The sequence below is a fragment of the Etheostoma cragini genome, chromosome 16 (genome assembly GCF_013103735.1).
Source record: "Etheostoma cragini isolate CJK2018 chromosome 16, CSU_Ecrag_1.0, whole genome shotgun sequence".
In the NCBI taxonomy this organism is placed as follows: Eukaryota; Metazoa; Chordata; class Actinopteri; order Perciformes; family Percidae; genus Etheostoma; species Etheostoma cragini.
In genome coordinates this window covers 15,674,178-15,695,481 of record NC_048422.1, presented here as the reverse complement: position 1 = coordinate 15,695,481, position 21,304 = coordinate 15,674,178, and the positions used below count along the sequence as shown (strand labels likewise).

Here is a 21,304-nt window from a genome sequence, read left to right as displayed (position 1 = left end):
TGTTCACCTCAAGTGTAAATTGATTCACATGCATTACATATTTTACATTACATTGACAGCTTTTCCCTCCTCCTTCTCAGGTGTGTGCAGGAGTACAAACTAGCAGGGGACGAGCGCTCCTGCCTCCTGCTGTCAGACAACTGTGAGGGACCAAAATGCCCAAGGGAGGATGTCCACTTCAATGACACCCTGTTTGGTGAAATGCTGCATGGATACAACAACAAAACCCAGCAAGTCAACTTGGGACAGATATTCCAAATGACCTTCCGGTAACTAGTGTACACACATCTACACTTGCACAGATGCACACTCATCGAATTAAGAAATGCTATGGCTAGTGGATATACAGTTTATTGTTCTGTCCTTTTCCTTCATCGGAGCTCATGTCTTTTATACCAATCTTGTATCTTTCTATATCAAAAACATTATTTCATTATTCTATTGGTAATATATTTATTTGCTAGTGTATATTACACTGACAATCTACCTTTGATACATGTTGCTTTACATAAAGACACACCATCAGGAGTAACAGTCATCTTTTACCAGTTTTTTGTTGCAGGAGGGATAGAAAGGTTTGAGAGCTCAGCGGAGCGGCTCTCGGTATCAGTAGTGAGGGTTTGCCGTTGGGGTGTCGCATCTGTGTTTGCAGAGATTTGTGTTTGTGTGTGTGTGTTTGTGTGTGTGTGCGTGTGTGTGTTTGCATGCATGCTTGTCTGTTTGCGTGCGTGCTTATCTATTTATGTGTGTGTCAGAGAGAGAGAGAGAGAGAGGGAGAAGGGGATGAGAGAGTGATGGATGGTTGAGTGAGGATTTAGACTTATACTTTTGCAGTTCTCCCTAAACTGTCAGCCCTCTGAAAACCTGGCTCCTTCTGATAAGTCACATGCTGTTTGTGGTGAAATGCTCCTGTAATCACAGAGAGATGATGAGGGTCTATCTATGCACAAATACAGTACACACCGAAAAACATGCTCAGCCTACATCTCACTATCTCTGTGTCTTGCCTTTTATTTGCTCACATACACACACACGCTTGCACACACACACACACATACACACACACACACACACACACAAACACACACACACTATATCAATAGATTTACAGTGTTTCAAGTAACCATGAAATGTGTTTTATCTGTTCTGCCCTATAGGTCACAATAGTTATGCTTGGATAAACACAGCCAGATCATGCGTCTGCTGTAGATCCTATGGGTTCTTTGTAATGTATATTTTTGTGATTCAGGATTTCTGAAGTATACGTACATGACACACTGGATACAATTTACATTATATCAGAGAATAAGTTAACTTAGCTTTTCCTTTTAGAAATTTGTGTTATTAATGATTAAATCATTTGAGATCCAGACATATTTTATGGCTCATATGTTAGGAGCGGTTTAGTGGAGGGTAATGTCTTTTTGTTCTTTGTTGAGGTCAGGGTCATGCAATTGTTGTATTCATGAAAACAACATAATTTCAAAGTGACATGTTTGGTGCATATTTTTCCATGTAGCTCCATGTAGCTCTTAGTCTCGGCCCCCATTGCTAGCAGATGGGTCCATGCCTGTTTAGTAAGGCAGATTTGCGATTTCCCAAACTGAATAAATCTCGCCTGCACATGTAAACATAAAACTACTTTGCCAGTTCCATTGTGTTGTAAATAAGACATCTGCTGAAAAATAATTTTATTTATTAGCATTATTTCCGTACTCTTTAGTTCTAAAACATCAAAAACACCATGGTTCGAAAACATAAACCAGACGCGAGCTTTTATTTTAAAAAGTTAAAGCTCGCGGACAGCACGCACCCAGGAGGTCTCTAGGCTGCAGCCATACTGACTCAAATATACTTTTCGGTCCCGGTGATTATTTGTTAAATCTTTCAAACAACAGCCTTTTCAAGTCATTTGAGAAGTATGGAGTGCATGCAAGCTCCCAAATTGACGCTCGTCTGAGAAATTGAGTTTTGGATAATGTTCAGCTTCGGCAGCTTTACCCATGCTGAAATATACAATGACTGAGGAAGCCTAATGACGAGTCCATAGCAACCAGTTCATGTGTTAAATTATGTAATACCCAGTGTGCTTTGTTGAACGGTCTCAATGTTTTAGTGTTTTATTTAATGTGAATATTAGTTCACTAGAGGAGTAACTTAGTATTTTAAGTAATGTAGTAACGCATGGAGTGTGCATTTAGTTTCCATGCCTATTGTGTTTCCACAACAATGCTACTGAGTAGATGTATTGAAATGGCCATCATAACAGTGGACTGTGATGTGTTAGATAAAAAAGCAGTCATGGTTGTATAAAAGCAATGGTTATCTGTCCTTTTTTTGCCAAGTCCAAAACAGAACAGAAGGCCTCACTAAATTTTTGGGGAGGGTCCGGCCTTTTAACCCCCAATCATTTTGGAGGGTTATAGAAAAATATGTTATTGGAAAAAGGGGGGTTGAGTCTTTTTTGACTGAATTCCTGAACTTCTCCAGTAGCCCTTCCACAAAAAACAAAAAGTCCCTAATGAGGTTTTCTTGGGGTCACTCTGGGGGTCATATACTGTAGAGATATTTTCTTTTTGACAGTTCTGTAACATGACTTTATCATGAGAAGGCGCCGTGTCTTATTCAAATGAAAGATCTTTGAATCTTTTGGAAATCTGCTTTTTTGAAGTCTTCTCTCAGAAATGTGCTGTAATTCAGGTACAGTAATTTCCTGTAAGTCCTCAAAGTAGCATTTACTGTTAGTAATCCACAGAAAAGTGCACGAAAAATGCCTTTACATTTTTTTAATTCTAAATATGAACGTCTGTTAGATGAAGTTGTTCTAAACAACATTGCGTTAAGTTGATTTACTAGTGCACAACTGTGTCTTTTTCTGCTCTTGAAGATACCTTTGATATGAGGGTGCCCTAAACTAACCAAGAAGCAAATGTCTGGCTGTATTGAGTTATCGTTAAAAGATCCCAAATAAACAATAAATCGTTTGCATAGAATAAAATGGTATTTGCACAAGATGGGAACACTGGCACAAATGTGTTTTTAATGCATTCCAGAGATTTCAACCGTTAGCATCTATAGCATTTAGAGGGGGATTACGAACTCTGATCACCAAAAGAGCTATGAGCTTAAAGGGGCCTAAAATCAAACTTAAGAGAATTTGTATAAATGACTGACACGTCTTCAGCCTAATAGGAGAAAAGGACTAAGTGTTCCTTAAAGGTTAAAGAGGCTAAATCAATTGGGGACTACCCTTTAATACACCAAACGGCACAGTTTCACTGATAAAAAAGGCACAGTTTGAGTATTTTGAAAGCAGGGGACAGTCTGGATCTCTAGCAGCGGAGAAACCAGTGGGTCGTCTGCCTCTAGACTCCATCTCTACACGCTGGGTTACATCAAACTACGGCAAGTAAAGGTATTTGCACTCAAGCCAGGGCACCATCGGGATAATATACACATGACATGTTTAAAGCAGTCAAACACCATGCCGGCTCTGAGACACACTAGACAAGCAACGAAAGATCTGAGCATCTTTTTATGGGGGGAAAGTAGATAGATGGGACAAAATATCCATTAAAATCCTATGGCATAAGGTCCAATGGCATGAAAATTTCACTTTATGAGTTTTTTTTAACATTAATATGAGTTCCACTAGCCTGCCTATGGTCTCCCATTGGCTAGAAATGGCAATAGGTGTAAACTGAGCCCTGGGTACCCTGCTCTGCCTTTGAGAAAATTAAAGCTGAGATGGATCGATCAGGAATCTTGCCTCTTATGAGGTCACAAGGAGCAAGGTTACTTCCCCTTTTTCTGCTTTGCCCACCCAGAGAACTTGGGAGAGAGAGACATCATGGCTTTCCAATGAGCAAAGGTTTATATAATAGCATCCAAAGAGCACAATGTCATGGGAACTTTAATGTCATTGTTTATTGATGGATATGTTTTGGCTTTTGCAGTTTTCAACACGTTCAAAACAACTTATTCTGCTAGGTATAGGATTTTGTTGGAACCATAGACCGTATCTATGGTTGGAACACAGTTCTTTTGTTTGATTATATATTGTGTCAATTACTCACCAGAAGTTACATACATTGTGTATCACAACACAAAAGATGCATTGCTTTGTTTGTAAATCTTATCAAAATGCTGTGATTCTGCAAAAGAAATACACAACAAGATGACAAAACATTTACTTTGGCCACAATTTTGAGAAGTCTGAGAACATATTTTTGTTTATCTGTTAGACTTCTCATAAAATTTTAATAGGGCTGATAATCTTTGTGGAAAGATTTGTCTCCCTACAGTCTCTAGGTAACTGCAGTCAAATGAACTCAATAAATATATCGGAAGGGCACTACTTCCACTCACTTAACACCAAGTTGAATTGTAATGACTACTCAGCTACAGCTCTCCATCCACCCTTTGTATAGCGTTATAAATTGGTCTTTATATACTGTGGCCATTCATGTTCCAAAGAAGGAAAATCAGTGCTGCTGCCTTACATCTGTTTTTGTGGTGCACTTACACTAAGATTTCTGGAAAATGCAAATGACAAACTAAATTTTCTCTTCCCCATCTCAACCTTCTTTGTATTACACCTGTGCAATTTGCACCTGCTCCTGGATGCTAGAAAAATGTTCATGCTAATTGCCGGATACATACTTTGTCGCACTTAACATGTTCCCTGCAGTTGGAGGCACACTGCAGTGATTACAGGCAGACGACAGGCAAAGTGCACTTTCCGGCTGATGTGCCTATTTGGATAAATAACACGTGTCTGTAGGTGCAGAGTGCATCTGAAATGAAGCGCAAAAAGCATTTATGCAAACCAAATCACTGCACACAGTTCAGCAGTTATTAGAGAGGGCAGGCAAAAGAAAGGAAGAGGGGAAGAAAGAAAAGTTACTCTCTGAATCCATGAATGCCAAATTGGGAAAAAGCTTTGTTTTATTGCTCACCAGGAGGTATTTTGTATGCATCACCATTGTGTTTCTATCTTTGTATTATGGGCTTGATCAAATTTATATCACTTAGCATTTCGAAAGTCACATTTTCCTGAGCTATTCATCACTCTTAAGTCTAACCAGACAAGCCAAACACACAGGAGTATCATACTTGACTCCCTATGCCTCTGATTAAACAGTATTACTGCATGTCATCTCTCCAAGGCACACATTCTGCTTATCAAATCCACTGTGTCTTTTGTCAAAAGAATGATAGTTTTGTCCTCTGAATGACTTGCTCCCATAGGATTCTACATTGCAATCAGTAGGTACAAACATTATATATATTTATAGCAGTATGTTGCAGTTTTTATTCTCGTCATTGTCTCCCTGTCCCCCGTGCCGTCTTTGATATGGAGATGCTAGTCTTATTCCACAGCCCTGGACCCTTTTCATTCTCTCATCTCCACTGTCTACTGGTTCTCTCTCTTATCACATTATTCCCTTGTGTCAGCTGCTGAAAGTGAAATATTAGATGATTAAGATGAATTGTGTGATGTGCCTCATAGCATCACAGGTAGTGTTTTACTATAAAATATGACCTATTATGTTGCGTACATTTTGTTTTAAATTGATCTCACTTTGCTCAGCGATTTTAAGCAGACCAGGAGAAAGAATTTTGCAAATTGCTGTTAATAATGCAATGTTATGTAAGCATGCGTTTGTGTGATGAAGTGATAAATGTGAAGGATACGGCTGAGGCCAGTTCCATTACAATGTGAGCCCTATGTCACTATTTAAAAATATGAAAACAGAGTCACCCAACATAGAATGGATCTGTAGTTATCTTCTTTCATGTTAAAATGTTCTTTCTTTGAGCTGACCAATTGCCAGCTGAAAGCAGATGAAGGCTAATTACAAGCTATAATTTTTATCCATCCATCTATTGATGGATTTTTGTTTTTCCGACAGCACTTTATATCCTTCAGATATTTAAAAGCAGTCCAATCCTTTTTATTTGTAGTCTGTGTTTGAGGTAGTCCTTTGTGCTTTTATATGTACAGTAATAACATTCTGCCACTCTGAGGCATGTGGACGCATGCACTCACTTACTCACTCACTCACTCACTCACTTACTCACTCACTCACTCACTCACTCACTCACTCACTCACTCACTCACTCATTCCCTCACAAATCGTAGAGTAGAGGATGTGGATAGGTGAAGAGTCACAGGGCTGTGATAATGGTAGTCAGTACTGAAGAGTACACGTTTGGCCCTTTCAAATGTACTACCACACATACACAATTACTGTGCACAGATATGGGACACACTATAGGGGGTTGTAACTGGGGAAATTGCCGGCAGGCAGCATTCAGTAATGGCCATTCTTTGGAGAAAGACAAATAGCCAGACACATACAGTACACAGGACACACTGATGCACTGAATAGTACTTAGCAATTTGAAGAATGTAGTTGAGGAAGAAACACAAAAAGCTGCTTTTACCCAGGGTAGGCAATTTTGAACTTTTAAACAACCACAGCAAAAGTCTTTGGATTTATTGGAAAACTGAACACGGCATGTACAAATATTTATTTTTTAAAGGAGACCTTATCCCAAGATAAGAGAATTCATCCTAAACAGATCCTAACAAAGAGAGAAAGCACAATGATTTACCACCACCTAACGAGCAGCGGCGGTTGGAAAGAGCAGCAATACACTGTGTATCATCTTTCCTTGCACTTAACTGCTCACACTCTCTGTCTCCCTTCTTTTCCTGCAATAACCACATGATCAGAGCTGATAGTGAGTCTGCTTTGATCCTCTTGGATATCTGACATATTAACACGGAGACCTGAGACTACCTGCAATAAGATAGAACCCTACCCAGACTCAGTAATTGATCATTATTATAATGGTATTCCTATCTAACACATACAGTTTAAACTCCTTCATTTGGGGTAAGGACTTATTCCTTAACTGGAGAAGGCACTCCATCGGTTTCCTGCTAAAGACCGTGGCCTCAGATTTAGAGGTGCTGTTCCTCACCCCAAATGCTTCACACTCGGCTGCGGACCGATCCAGTGAGTGCTGAAGGTCACAGGCCGATGATGCCATCTAGACCACATCATCTGCAAAAAGCAGTGATGAGATCCTGAGTCCACCAAACTGCAACCCCTCCCCACCCCGACTACGCCTTGATATCCAGTCTATAAATACTACAAACACGATTGGTGACAAAGCACAGCCCTGGCGGAGGCCAACCCTCACCTGAAACGAGTCGATCATACGAGGGGAACCACCGCCCGAATCTGCTAGTGCGTAGGCACCATCCCCAGACCTCCAAGCAATGTTGAATCATCCTCCAGCTCTACCTCTACCTTAGAGGGTGTGTTAGCTTGATTTAGGAGTTCCTCAAAATGCTCCTTCCACCACCTTATTACCTCCTCAGTTGAGGTCAACAGGATCCCCTCCTTAATGTACACAGCTTGGATGGTTCCCCACTTCCCCCTCCTGAGGAGGTGAACGGTTTTCAAGAAGCATCTTGGTGCAGACCAAAAGTCCTTCTCTATGTCTTCTTCAAACCTCTCCAACACCCGCTGCTTTGCCTCTTTCACGGCCGAGGCTGCAACCCTTCAGGCCCTTTGGTACTTTGCATATGACAATGACATCTTCTTTAAATTTAAAAGCAAAATTGAGTGAAGTTGCTTTGGATAAAGATTTTATTACACACAGCACACTGAGACATCAATCATGTGTGAGTCAAGCTACATGTTTATCTTTTGATAGACAGTCAGCGTTTCCCTTCCCTCCAAACTGTTGCATGGCTGGATTTTTCCCCAGTGAACCACAAGTACTAGATGTTTGGTTTGCAACAAATGAGAAGCAATGGTTGAGACGGAGAAGAAAAAGAAGCTTCACCTTCTTTGTGAAGGTGAAGTTGCCACCCTTGTCACTCTGATGCTGAAGACACTTATTACAAAAAGGATAAGATACATTAAAGGAGCAAAGAGACAAACCCATTTTTGAAAGGCACTCTGTACAAACTCCTCATCTCCGTTCACCTCTCAAACCAAGAAAACACCACAACATGAATAATTTGTGGATCTGGCAGCCCATAAGGCTCACAGGCACAAATACAACCATATGTCCGTGTAATTATCTCCTTGGTGCCCACACGGTAGCTTTTCCTGGGTAGTGAGTCAATAAACATCATAAAGGCCTTTTCTTCCCACATACTGAGTAGCCATGAGACAGTGAGCCAGAATGTTGAGGTGAAGGGTTGAAGCTGCTCAAGGTGAATAAGAAGAACCTTTTTATTTTCCTAAAATATGCTTTTATTTAGCTCCCAACATTAAATTTAGTGTTTAACTTTTAATTATTTTGTGGTGCTAAGTTTTTCACCACGCATACACAATTCTGCCTTCTGTTTATTCCGGCACGTGCACGACCAGTATATGAAAAAAATGATGAGATATGCAGTTTGGGCGTACTAGTTTAAATTGAGATCAGTTCTTCTACTGGAGCTAAAAAAAACACTCCGCTCAAAAACCATAACGTAGCAATGTAAATGTAGCCTTGGATTGTACATTGCTTTGGACAAAAAGCATCTGCCAAAAGAAAAAAAATGTTACTGTAACATTGAGTGGTGCATATTTGATCAATTAATTTACAGACTTGGTGATTACGTTTTGTATCAAGAACTGACAAAACAAAGTGTCTTTTCTTGACACATTGCAGTCTACCTGGGAAGTTTTGCTCTTGTTCACACATTGGTGCCTTAGCAGAAGGAAGTTAGCACCAAAGATGCATGTGGAAGTGGAGGTTCTTAAAGCCTCAGTGATTTTTTTGTCTACTAGTGACTTAGTAGACATAAAGTGAGCATGTTTGGGAGATTGCGGAGGCTTTGCGTGTGCATGCTCAGACTTACCTGTGGGTTTATGTTTACCTTTGTGTGGGTATGTGTTTGTTGGTGTGAGTCAGTGCACATGCATACACAAGTGTGATCATTCCTGAGGCAGTCACTCTCTGCTCAATAACTCACATGGCAAGGAAGGACCTAAAAGACCCTAGCCTAATATCAGCAAATGTCAGTGAGGCTCAGAACTGACTACCTGTTGTTTGACTGGAATGAGAGACAGAGAGAGAGAAAGAGGTGGATTGGTTGAGGCAGTGATAAGGGTTGAGAAGGAAAATAAATGGAAAGAGAAAAGGCTATACCCAAGAAGCAAAGCTGAGCGAAAATTAGAGAGCGGGACTCGTTGAAATCGTAACTGTGAGAGAAATGCAAACGAGGAAAAACCCAGATAGCAGTGGGGCATGGGGTAAATTAATCTTTTTAAGCATGCTGGACTGTGAGGCGGTAGTTGGACATATGTGTAGTTAAACCACACAGGAGAGTAAATGAAAACAAGGCATAAGAACAGCTTAAACTGTGTGCCAAAAACTCATTTCACATCTTTATTTAACAACAAACAGCAATGTTTTAATCAATGATGGATATTTGGCAGTTCAAACAATTACCCCCCTGTGTTAACATTTACAGTATATATTGACAGCAAATATTAGCTTGCCTGGTGTGGATCACCTGCTGCCTGTTGGCATTTGTCCTTTAAGAACATCCTTTGTATTGATATTTCCACGACAAGTAGACAGAGTACCAGTAATAACCATTCAACCAAAGTACACATAGCTATTAAGATCTCACAAAAAATAGCATTCTCTTTACTGATCATAGGGGCTACATGTGTTTCCAAATCAAGTTGGTAGGCCTACTTAGTTTCATAAACAGTCACATTAAAAGACTGCAAGGAGATAAATCCAGGTACCAGTATTTGTGGATTTTACATCTTGACATTCTTGAATGAATAAAGTGTTTTATTAGTGATTAGTTCATTTGTGAATTAATGTCATGATCATTAGACATTCAATATGTGTTGTACCTTTTCAAAAACAACACATTTTTTCGACATTTTGATAACAAGATAAGGCAAGGATCCTGCTTGTTAAAGACTGACAGCCCTTGGTCATTTGCAAGCTCATTCTATTCCATGTATTAAAAAAAAGCTTTGCATATTGGCCAACATCGTCACAACCATGGATTAGTAGGTACGTCTTGTTTTTTTTTTGAAAAAAACACGACCTGGAGAAATACCCATTTTTCCCTGTATGTAGTACTCATTCTGAAAGGCAATTATAAGAGTGGGTTTGAAAGTGCAACTTTACAACTAGTTGTATTAGTCCCCAAAGAGAGCCGAGGTGTTCTCTAAAGTGTTCTCCAAACCGTTGCAGTTCATCTTTTATTTTTTTAAGTGTTGGCCACCTGTTGTCTTGCTAAAGTAGTTTCACATAGTCGTGTTCAACTGAAGGGGCAATTCATCATTAAAATTAAAGTGTATTTGATATTGATTAAACAGCCTCTTCATTTCTCCACTTAGAGACTTTGCCATTACACAGAAAATTTGACAGCGTTTTCAATTTATTCCGTTTTTTTTGTAAAGCAAAATCCCTCTCAATTCAACTTTAACCTTATAAAGTTCCAAATTGTTTATTTCAAATAGATTATACAATCAAAAACAATGACAATGATTTTTTGGTATTTAATTAGCTTAGCTGGCGAGGCTGCTGTGCTCTCGTGCTAGACTGATAAAATCACTTGCACGTGCAGCAGCAGTCAGTGAATCAATAGAAGACTGTAGAGAGAAAAATGAGAATATGCAGCATAGAGCACTAAACGCTCAGCCTCAGAATGAGAGGGAGTTGCTTCACAGTCCAAAATGGCTTTAGCTGCCTCCCTCTTTCACTAAAAGAAAACGGCATGGAGTAATTTGTGGACCAGGGCTAAATCCTAAATTAGTGGCTAGATGTTTTTAGTATTGATTAATGAACTGCTGCTGCAGCAGGGAACTGCAGGGTGGCAGCACTTGGAATTTTGTATCACCTCTGGACTAAAATCTTGCTTAACTCTCCCCCTTCCACATCCTTCTCTCCCTATCACTACGCCCTGCTTTACCATGTGCTGTAAATTTACCATTCATAAATTATTCATAAATATCAATTTGTAAATAGATGCCAGCTTCAAGCCATTTTTCAGTTTTAATCAACTATACGATGTTTGCTACATTGAGGATTCGCTGACACTCACCTCTGCAATGCCATACATATACTATAAGGCAGCTCTGTGAGGTGTTTTTCAGAGCCTGCATGGCAATACAACAAAGCGCTCGGCTTCAGATAGTTTTATGACATTGATGGACAGAATACCAGATAACATAACAACAGTTAAGCACGCCTCCATGTCAGTCACATCCCTCTGTAATTACACTGTAAAATGAAAGAATAAAAAGACTTCCTCACCGTCTTGGCCCATTACTGCTGATCAAATACAAGATGATGGGACTGGGGAAAAAGTGTAATAGTGTTAAAGTAATTCATGTATTCATGTAGCAGGGAAGCAGAAAATACCAGGCCTTGATAAAAGTGGTCTTTCTTTTGGTAGATGAAGGATGTTGGCTTTAGTCAATGCTTGTACACAAAGATGCACACTCAAACACTTGATTAAATAAACTCATAGAAATACACCAAGGTCTTCTATTCAAGCTTCCGAGCTAGTTCTTGTTTTATGTTTGCGGTATTGGGCAAAGACTCCCGGTCGTGAATTTTTCGGTCCACAATCACCATTCTGGCAGCGCACAATTTAAAGGGCTAAATGTAGTTTTTTCTATAGTTTTTATCAGAAATACGACCTGTTTAAGTCTTTTGACTGCCTATCTTTATTTGTCAGAATAGAAGATGGTCAAAATGCTCTGCCTCTTGATTGCTGTGTCAATTAAGGATAATATAACATCCAGTTGTGTAGTCTGTTGTCCTCTATCAAATTCTGGAAAGTTCTGCTCTGCTTTCAATGTGATGACACGAGAATCTGTCAGGATCAGAGTTTTTAACTGCTGGTAAAGGGCTCATCATAACACTGGAGTGTCTGTGTGTGAGCGAAGAGAACGAGGGAGACAGCGGGAAAGGGAAGGGGCGGTGGAGAGACAAAAGTTTGTTTGGACACAAATGGGGGGTTTGAAGAAAGTAAGAAAGTGCAAGTGGATTAATAAATAGTAGAAAAGCAATGGTTCTAATCAGTTGTGCAGCTAGCTGGCCTTCCTGCCCCCTCACTCTGCATTACTAAGCTTCATCTCTATGGTAATGCTCCCAGAGACCAGAGTTCAATTCCACAATTTCCTCAGGCAGGCCAACAGAGATATCAAGGTACCAAAAAAACACTCACTTTGTATTTCAATTGTATGCACGACCCAGGAGAATAAAAGTGAGGTTGAATGTTTATGTGTGTGTGTGCGTGTAGGGTAGAGAGTGGCAAAAACAATGAGTTACACTTTTCATATCATTCCACTTAACATGTCTCTGTGTCCCCGCACTGAGTCATATTACAAATTCAAATGAGTTGTGGCTAAATTAGATTCTGTGTGAAACATGAATACATATCTGACAGGGACCACAAAATGACTACTGAGTTTGATTGGCCCGGCAGCATCATGCTACTTAGAAATTGGTCTATTGTCTACAGCGGCAACCACATACTAACCCAAAAGCGCATGCATACAATCACTCTTGTACATGGACACCAACTCCACAGTGTGCTCTCCATCAGAGGCTATTTTATTGACAGCATTGTCTTCCAAGCCTAATCAATAGTGGCCATGAAAAGTCGCCAGATCTCCTCCTCTCAGTGGAATCATTTATCAACTGAGCAGTGGCTCCAGCTATAATGAGGGATTGTAACAAGTCTCAAGGTAAACATCTCTGATTGTTTTATTACGCTGTGGATTAGCCTGTTTTCGGATGCTGTCCTTAAATAACTCTTTAATTCTTCATCGGGGGCCTGTGCCCTAGGTGACACCGGGTGACTCATCCGACAAGGCCCGACTCGCACCAAGCGTTTATTCAAATAACAGATATTACAGCTATTAAGCACATTAAATGCAATTGGATCGGCTACACATCCCAGCTCTCATCAATCTTTGATTGTTCCGGCCAACAAATTGGTAGCAAGTTCTCAAGGGCAAGTGTGGCAACATTTTTAAAGTGATGGTGGAAAATGACAGGAGGAGAGCCAGTTGGATTGATTAATAATGTGATGGACCTGAAATGTTTAATTCAGAGATTATATGGTATAATTCAAATACATTGATTTAATAATACATGTGAATGTCTTACATTTTAAGTTGTATCTTCCTTTAATTATTAAATGGTGGGTTCAAGTAAATTGCAACCAAAAACTGCAACACAGTTTTTCACAGGCACTACTTTTTCTGTATTTTTCCACCAAAAGCTATCCACAGGTTATGAGGTAAAGTAACATGCTTTTTATTTTTGACACAAATTAAATTAAATCCCCGTTATGGGTCATGGAAAGCAATCTCAGAGACTGATGTTTAAAAACCAGGGCTAATAAAGTACAAACAGGGCAGTGAATTGAGTCATTTGTGGTGTACTGTAACTGCTGACTATAATTGGTTGGCAAATTCCAAAGGAAATCTGAGATATTTGACATTTTTACACAACCTGCATATTCAGCATAGCCAGTTTGCCTTTGTATGATGCTGGATAACAATAACTTTGGATTCAAATTCAAGTGGACATCCAGGCTCTGTTTTAATTTTTGCATAATGTGTATATGTTGTGGTAGAGACAACTGTTTCGACCAAGGCCCTTTCATTCATCTGTGCTGCCTTTTGTTGAACAATTCTCTTTCAAAGGCAGGGTAATTATCCCATTTAGGGATGAATCCAAACAGCATGGCAGCCATAGAAATCCCAAACAAGCTGTGTCATACTTGATCTCACATTTTCTGTTAGTTGTTTTCCAACTCTTGTGTATGTGGAAGGAGAAGATTGGGATGAGACCACTGATGAACGCACACCACATGAGCAGTACAGGTATTATCCACTTGAAGCTGTTCCATGGTATCTTTAAAAAAACTAGATAGATGTAGCATTGTAGAGTGCTTTTCTCATACTGCTTCATTTTATATTCAATGTGTTGGCAAATCAGCGAGACTTTTGTCAGCATCATTTACAAGTGTTTTCCCATTTTGTTTTGAACTTGTTTTTTTCTACTTCCAGTCACAATATCTGGTTAATGGCAGGGGCTGTTTCTACAAAACTGTTTTTGAAAGATTGATCGCTCAGAAAAAAAAAGTTTGTCTTGTCAATCCAGCAAGATATAATCTCCCTCTGTATTTCAAGCAAAGTCGTTTCTTCCTCCAACTTGGTCTTGGTCTGTGCGTCCACTCTGACACCCTTTCAACTTACCCAGAATGCTGCGGCCCTGCTTGTCTACAGCCACCATAAATTCTCCAACATAACCTCACTCCTATCTGCACTGCACTGGCACCCAGTGGCTGCTCACATACAGTTCAAAGTACTGTTGTTAGCTTACAAGGCTACCAAGGGCACAGCACCTCCCATGTCTCCATATCATGATTCAACCCCACACTCTCAAACTCAACAGCTTCTGCTTCACTGTCCCTCCCTTCTCTGTGGTAAACTGGCCATCGCTCTAACCTGTCCTGACTCTTCAACCCCTCCACAGGTTGGACTTCTTCTCTCCTCTGGCATCCCAGTGGAGAAGTAATCTTTCCACCTCAGTCACTACTGCAAATCACTTCCTATCTGACACATTCTGGAAATGTTATCTTCTGTCTCCAGCTCACCTCTGAACTCCAGCTCTGTGCCCAACCCGACCCCTCATATGCTGCGTCAAACACACACCTCAGCTAGACACGTGTTGTTGTTGGTACTGCGTAATTTAATTATTGTGTGCGCTCCTGTGTATTAACTGAACATAATTGCTGAGGGATCAACATGTCTTGCAGTTAATGATTTAACATTTTCTCTTTACACTCTGGACTATCCCACAAACTGCGTTTTAAATCAGTTTGTGCCGTCCAACACACCAAATTTGTTTTTGTTTTTTTTCCTTTGAGTCCAACAAAGCACAACAACAGAAGCCTGCAGGCTGCACATAAAGTGCAGTGACATAAACACAAAGAAACACTGATGTCCCTGGCCCTCCTGATGCCATTAGTCTTTTCTTTGGCACAGATAAAGAGCATCCTCTAGTGGTGAAGGTCATGATTGTTCTTTTCCTATCATTCAGTTAGTTGTTTATTCGTCATTACTGAAAGTGCAGAATGTCTGATTTCACAGTGTCATAACATCTGCACTCCAGTGTTATGCTGTAAGTGCTCACTAAAGTGTGGCAGGATGCAGTTCAGTGCTGGATCAGTTGACAGGATTGTGTGAACGGAGTATGACTATTAAAAAGGAATAGTCTGACATTGAAATTTGGATAGGTAAATATATTTGGACTTCAACTCCACCAACCTTGGTTCAAAATTGCTAACTTATATCTATATTAAAGTTTAGCTTGTTAGAAATTGTGTTTTTATATAAAACTTTATAATTCTAGTATCCTAAACCTAAGCCTCATCTGCATTGCATCCTTATTCTTAATTTAGGAGGCATAACCTCAAGTCAAACATATTAGATTTTTGTTTGACATCCCATTATTTATTTAATTGATGGCTCTGTAGAGTTTCTGCTCATGATGCAAAAGTCATGTTTTGTCATATTTTCAGTAATTTGCCAGATTTTAATTGCAGTGTAATTGCTGAGATATGGCATCTTAACAATGTGTTTCATGATGCATTGCACACAAATTTAGTTAATTGCTGTAAACGGTTTAATTTGCAAGTGAACATTAATAGTGTTCAAACTGTCTTCTGTTACTGTATTTTACTCTCTCAGCATTGACCTGTGAAGTTTGCACATGCTCAATTAGTAGGTGAGCCAGAACAGTGACTCTGATAATCAGAATATAGCTTTTGCAAGCTGCTTGGCACCAGGTTGTGTATGTATATTCAATAGTAGTTTCCTCTGGGAATTAGGCAGCCTTTGTTAGTGCTTGCATCAGTCCACAAAGGCTGCTTCTAAATTATTGGAAAAGAACATCCCGCATGGCATACAGTTTGCTGAAACAGTTTCCTCATTGTTTTGGGGAACTGTTCGAAGCCAAGAGGTACAGTCATCTAAAAACTATGGATGCACTATAAATTATCTTCTGAACTAATGGGTTGGCTATCCCACGATAGTAAGATTGGATTTCTGAATACCAGAGTGTGCTGATTCAAACCCGTAGAGTAGACCTAGATTTAGTCACTGGTAGTTGATACATTGTTCACTCTAAATGGTATACAGTATATAGCCTACTGCTTTGGTTCCAGCATTCCAAAGTGTTCAGCCAAAGCTCATATGTACATTATTGGTAATTTGGTTACTGGTTTGTCACGTGTGTTCTTCTTCTATTCAGTAGAGATGACCGGATCTTTGGCAGCTGGGTGAAGGAAAATGTGATAGGAAAAAAACATGAAGGAACCAGAGAGATTCAACTGAAACCACGAGTAGCCTATTTGTTGACTAGATGAGTCTTGAGGTTGTAGATAATGAACTACAAATGTAGTGAGTATGTTTCCAATCAGTTCTGCTGTAAGAGGATAAGGTTTCTACACGGACAAAACAGCACAAGAGCCAATTACCTCAGACAATGTTTAGATAAGTACCACTCAATATCAGTTATATACTTAAACCTATACATCAGCATGTTCTTAGCCACAAACAGACACAGGGATTTGAAATTAGGTGACTTGATAGTCCTCATGCCTATTATAAACTCAGTTAGACAGACCCACATGGAAACTCACAGAGAGAGGCACAAAAACCGTTTTCTAAATTGACTTGTAGATAGCATAGCTCTTATCTGCACCTATCACCGGAATGCCTGTGATTTGGAGGAGAGAGCAAGTGTAGCTGGGATAATGAACAAGAGACGGAAGGGATGCAGGGAGCAAATGAAAAAAGGGTTATCGGTGGGGACTAAGCTAAATAAACAGCAAACAACATAACACTATATAGACAGAAATACTGGAATTGATGACGGCCTGTAAAACACACAGACACATGCACAAAATGCTCAGTATGTTTCAATATTCAGATGTATCTTGACTGTGGTTTGAATTGAAATATACACAGAGGGCAGGAAGAGAAACGAGAGAAAGAGGGAGAGGAGAAATACAAGAGTTGGATCTAAAGTATAGCTGGCCTTGAATATTTGTACGGCCAGATACAATTTGTAAATTGTGTGTTTTAGAGATTCACATTTAAATGGGAAGAGTGGGCCACTTGTAGGCTCAAGTAGGATTGGAGGCCTGTCTGGCCAGGAGGGAGCCGAGTGTCCACTGCCCTTAATAAGCACACATGGGTACTGAATGAAACATGAGTAAATACACAAGTTTGCTCGCATCGCCCCAGCAAGTGTGTTGTGGTGTTTTGGAGATTAAGTGTGGTCAGGCTGAGTAGGCGAGTGTGTGTAAATTAATTGGCCAGGTACCCGAGTCTTTAGATTGGTCTTAATCTAGAAGAGCTAATCCTGGTTTAAAAAATGTCATGTCTTAAATTCAACAAATTGAGTCATTGATCAAGTTCAATTACTGTTACAGCCACCTGTAGTAGTCCTCATTAGTGGCAGTATGAACACACAGCTCTGGCCTGAGCTGCTTGTGAGAGCTAGAACAGATTAAAAAAGATAATTTAATGGAATTGGAGCAGTCAAATTAGAAATTTGAAACAGGAGAATGAGCATGAATATGGTATATCACTGTGAAAGGTACTGTATAAGAGAGTGTTTCAGTTGTTATATTTTGTAGATGTGCATTAATATAGTGAATTGTTGTTTCATGCTGGTTTTTGTAACTTTTAAACAAAAAAACTCAGTGGAATTGTACATACAGTATTAAACAAGGTATAATGTGTTTACACATTTCCAGCTATTTGCCTAAGATAGCTGCTGTACCAGCTGCTGGCTTTAGTCTTACATTGAACAGATATAGTATATTAACAAAAATATATTATCCAGCTGGGTAGTCAAATTCACACTGGTTGCTGTTCTTTTATAGATCTTTTCTCACAGAAGACCTTTTGACGTGAAAAGCCCAGGTGCAACTTATCATGATGAATAATAATGGCTCTATTCTGTGTAAATCTCAGTAAGCAATATCACTGCGTTAGCACACAGATTAGCATGTTCCTGGAGCACCTAAGAATGCAGTGACTATTAGTGATATACCTGTGTAAAAAAAGTCAAATGTCTTTCTTGAGGAAGTTCTATAGTTTTGCTGCTTGTTAAGCTTTAGCTTGTTAAGTCAAGTTGAATGTCAATTTGTTGCTCCTAGGTGAGATGGGTCAGCCATGGCCAGCTGATTGGGATGATCTTTTTTTAAACATAAGCAACCGGCTCATCTTGTTAACGTCATTGGTATGTTTGGGTTGTAGTCATCTAGATAAGTGTTTCGGCTTTTAATGAGCTGTCGGCAGAATAGATGCATCAAACTCCCTTCCTGTCACGTATACATAAATACACAGACATGCACACACACACACACGCACAAACTCAGACCAAGGAACTGTGGTCTCGCAGGACCACGTAAACAGAAATCTTCAGGATTGACACTTTGACTCTTCTGAATTTCATGTCTCACCACTTACCTGTGCAAAAATGCTCCTAGATGCTCCTATCTACCCTTGCCTTCAATGATTTTACCTCAAGGGTAGAAGAAGGAGAAGGTTAAGGACATTTAAAGATTTTTATATGCTCTCAGACACTGCGAAGAACCTGAGGCCCTGGTCTTTACTCTTTTTTGTATCTGTCAGTTTTCTTTTTGAGCAGCTCTGCAGTGAACACTCTTATACTGTCTCTGTTGGAACTCTACAATTTGAATGGGTGTTGTGAGCAAAGTGGCAAAAAAAGGGAACTCCATGAAGCGTGTCAAGGACAGTCCACATCTGGGCTTGAAAATCCATAAAGCTACATATCATCTTGGTCCACACGCCACCAAGGGTTCTCTGAGCCTTGGCGTGAAGCTGGCTGATTTAATTTAGCAATCAATATGTTTTCTGTGACCATAAGCCCCAGTAATCTTTTTACAGCACCTCTTCTCTCCCTCTCTCCTCTCATCCTATGCCCTTGAGTCAATCCTTCCACCGGTGCATTGTAACACAAAGGCTGTGATTGCGTCTAACAGGCTTGGTGGTTAGAGGACTCAAATAGTTAGATAGAAAGAAAGGAACGGGATGAAAAACTGATATGAAGAAGAGTCTCTGTGGAACAAGGTTGTGCTCTGAGACTTGGTCCCAGAAAAGTGGATTACGTGAAATAGGTTGCTGCTGCTTGCCATGCCAACTCATCTTTTTGACAAGAAATGTGCAACTGCTTTGGATCAACCAGAAAGGTCCACTACTATACAAGGATTGAGTGGAACATACACTTTTTCTCTTCTTGCAAGACTACTGTTATTTATTCTGCAGGTGATTTGTCCTCCGTAATATAGCATAGGGCTACAACTAGATGGGAAAATGAAAAAGGCTAGGAACATGTTTAGAGCATCCGTTCAAACATATCAGCTCTGTGTGCATTAATGGGTGATCACTGTTTCCTCTGACTAGAGAAAAGCAGTATGTGTGTCTTCTACTTCTATCCTTCCCTCGGACTTCCCTTCACATTACATTCATTCCAGGAGATTCTAGGGGGTCTTTCTTATCTTTGCCTGCAGCTCTCCCCTGCCCTCAAACTTTGGGGCACAGCTGTTTTCTTTGTTTTTCTGCCAAGCATCACACACACACACACACACACACACACACACACACACACACACACACACACACACACACACACACACACACACACGTTTTGGCTTTGTGCATGTTATTGATGTTGACACAACCAGTGATGAAGTCTTTAATTTCTGTCACTCGTGGATGGAACGGATTACCACAACGGCAAGAAACACCATCTACAACTTTATGTGTTTAAATATTTTCTCAATAATAATGGGCCACCGATAAGCTTAGCACCTTAATTCTAACCTCTGTGAAGCAGAGGATAGATACCAGCGAATAAAACCTTATCATAGCAGAACTTGCAACACGGAAAAACAGAAAAATCTCCAAATCCCTATCTGAATGATTTAGAAGGCCAGAAGCTGAACGGGGCACTGGAACATGTCAGGACTGTAAATATTATTCTGAACTGTTGTTGAGTTGTTTTCATGCAGTTCAGAATGTGTAGCTGCACCCCTGACTGTTAAACACAACCTTCAGATAGACTAGAGGTGTGATACTTGATAGTCACTACAACTTGTTACCTTTTGGTACTAAATGGAACAACATGTTTGCCTTTCCTTTCTTTTCATCTTTTTTAGGGACAACAACTTCATCAAGGACTTTCCCCAGTTAGCCGATGGTCTCATGGTCATCCCCTTACCAGTAGAGGAACAATGTCGAGGGGTTTTGTCCGAGCCCCTGCCCAACCTGCAGCTCCTTACAGGTGAGGGTGTGTGAGTTTGAGGAAATGGCCTTTTTTCCTTGTCTATCTCTCCTGTTGTGAGTAATCACTCTATTATCTCTCTAAGATCCCTTCATGGTCACTGGCTAAATGAATTCAGAGCTGACTACAACTAATAGGACTCTCTAAAGAAGAGAGGAACACAGCAGCATATTAAACAAATGTTGTCTGTAAAAAACCCAGTTATGTCTCTGTCATGTCACATTTGTCTAGAGAGAAGTGACAACGTGTTTTGAATAGAAAAACATTTTGTGAATTTCTTTTCCTTTTTGTGCAAGATCATTTTAAAAAACCTGGGCTGGTCCTTTGTCATTGTGTCGTTGAACCCCAAACTCCATCTAAAAATTCTATCACACGAATTATGCATATACATGCCCACACACATACACGTGTGTATCGGACCTTGTAAACTTCCGTTTTGCTGTTTTGTCCTTTCCTCGACTGTTTCACCCACCTTGTGGGGGAACGGAGTCACTTAGATATTTGGCTTGAAACCTGCAACTGCACATCTGTTCCCTAATCCCTCCATTAGATAAATTGGCATTTGATCCACACTGATCCTTAAGATTTTTTACTTGGGGTTCTGCTTTCACCAGAATTGGTCACACACACACACACACACACAAACTAAGCGTTTTTCAGCGTGTATCAATGTCTCAGGTGTAAAACGTTTTCCAGAGGCACAGGATCAAGGTTCCCGTAAGCAGTTTATTTTTTTACCCTTGCGCTTCACTTTTGTGGCTTTAGTTCTAAAGTAGCGTGAAAGTTTGGTAATTGAATTGTAGAGAAAGGCGAGATTGCTCCTACTTCTAATGTCAGCAATCCAATTGGAGGTGTGCTATATATCTGCCATTGACCGGGGAGCAGCCGGGATACGGGCTGTGATAATAAATGA

The 21,304-nt window shown here is 40.0% G+C and overlaps 1 protein-coding gene across 1 annotated transcript in view; it reads left to right on the top strand.

Moving 5' to 3' along the window:
• LOC117958903 (astrotactin-2-like) overlaps nucleotides 1-21,304 on the top strand; it is a 264,011-nt gene that overhangs the window by 174,269 nt on the left and 68,438 nt on the right. The window contains exons 13-14 of the mRNA XM_034895621.1: nucleotides 81-269; nucleotides 20,267-20,391. Coding sequence (XP_034751512.1) covers nucleotides 81-269; nucleotides 20,267-20,391 — 314 coding nt within the window. The remainder of the gene's footprint in view (nucleotides 1-80; nucleotides 270-20,266; nucleotides 20,392-21,304) is intronic.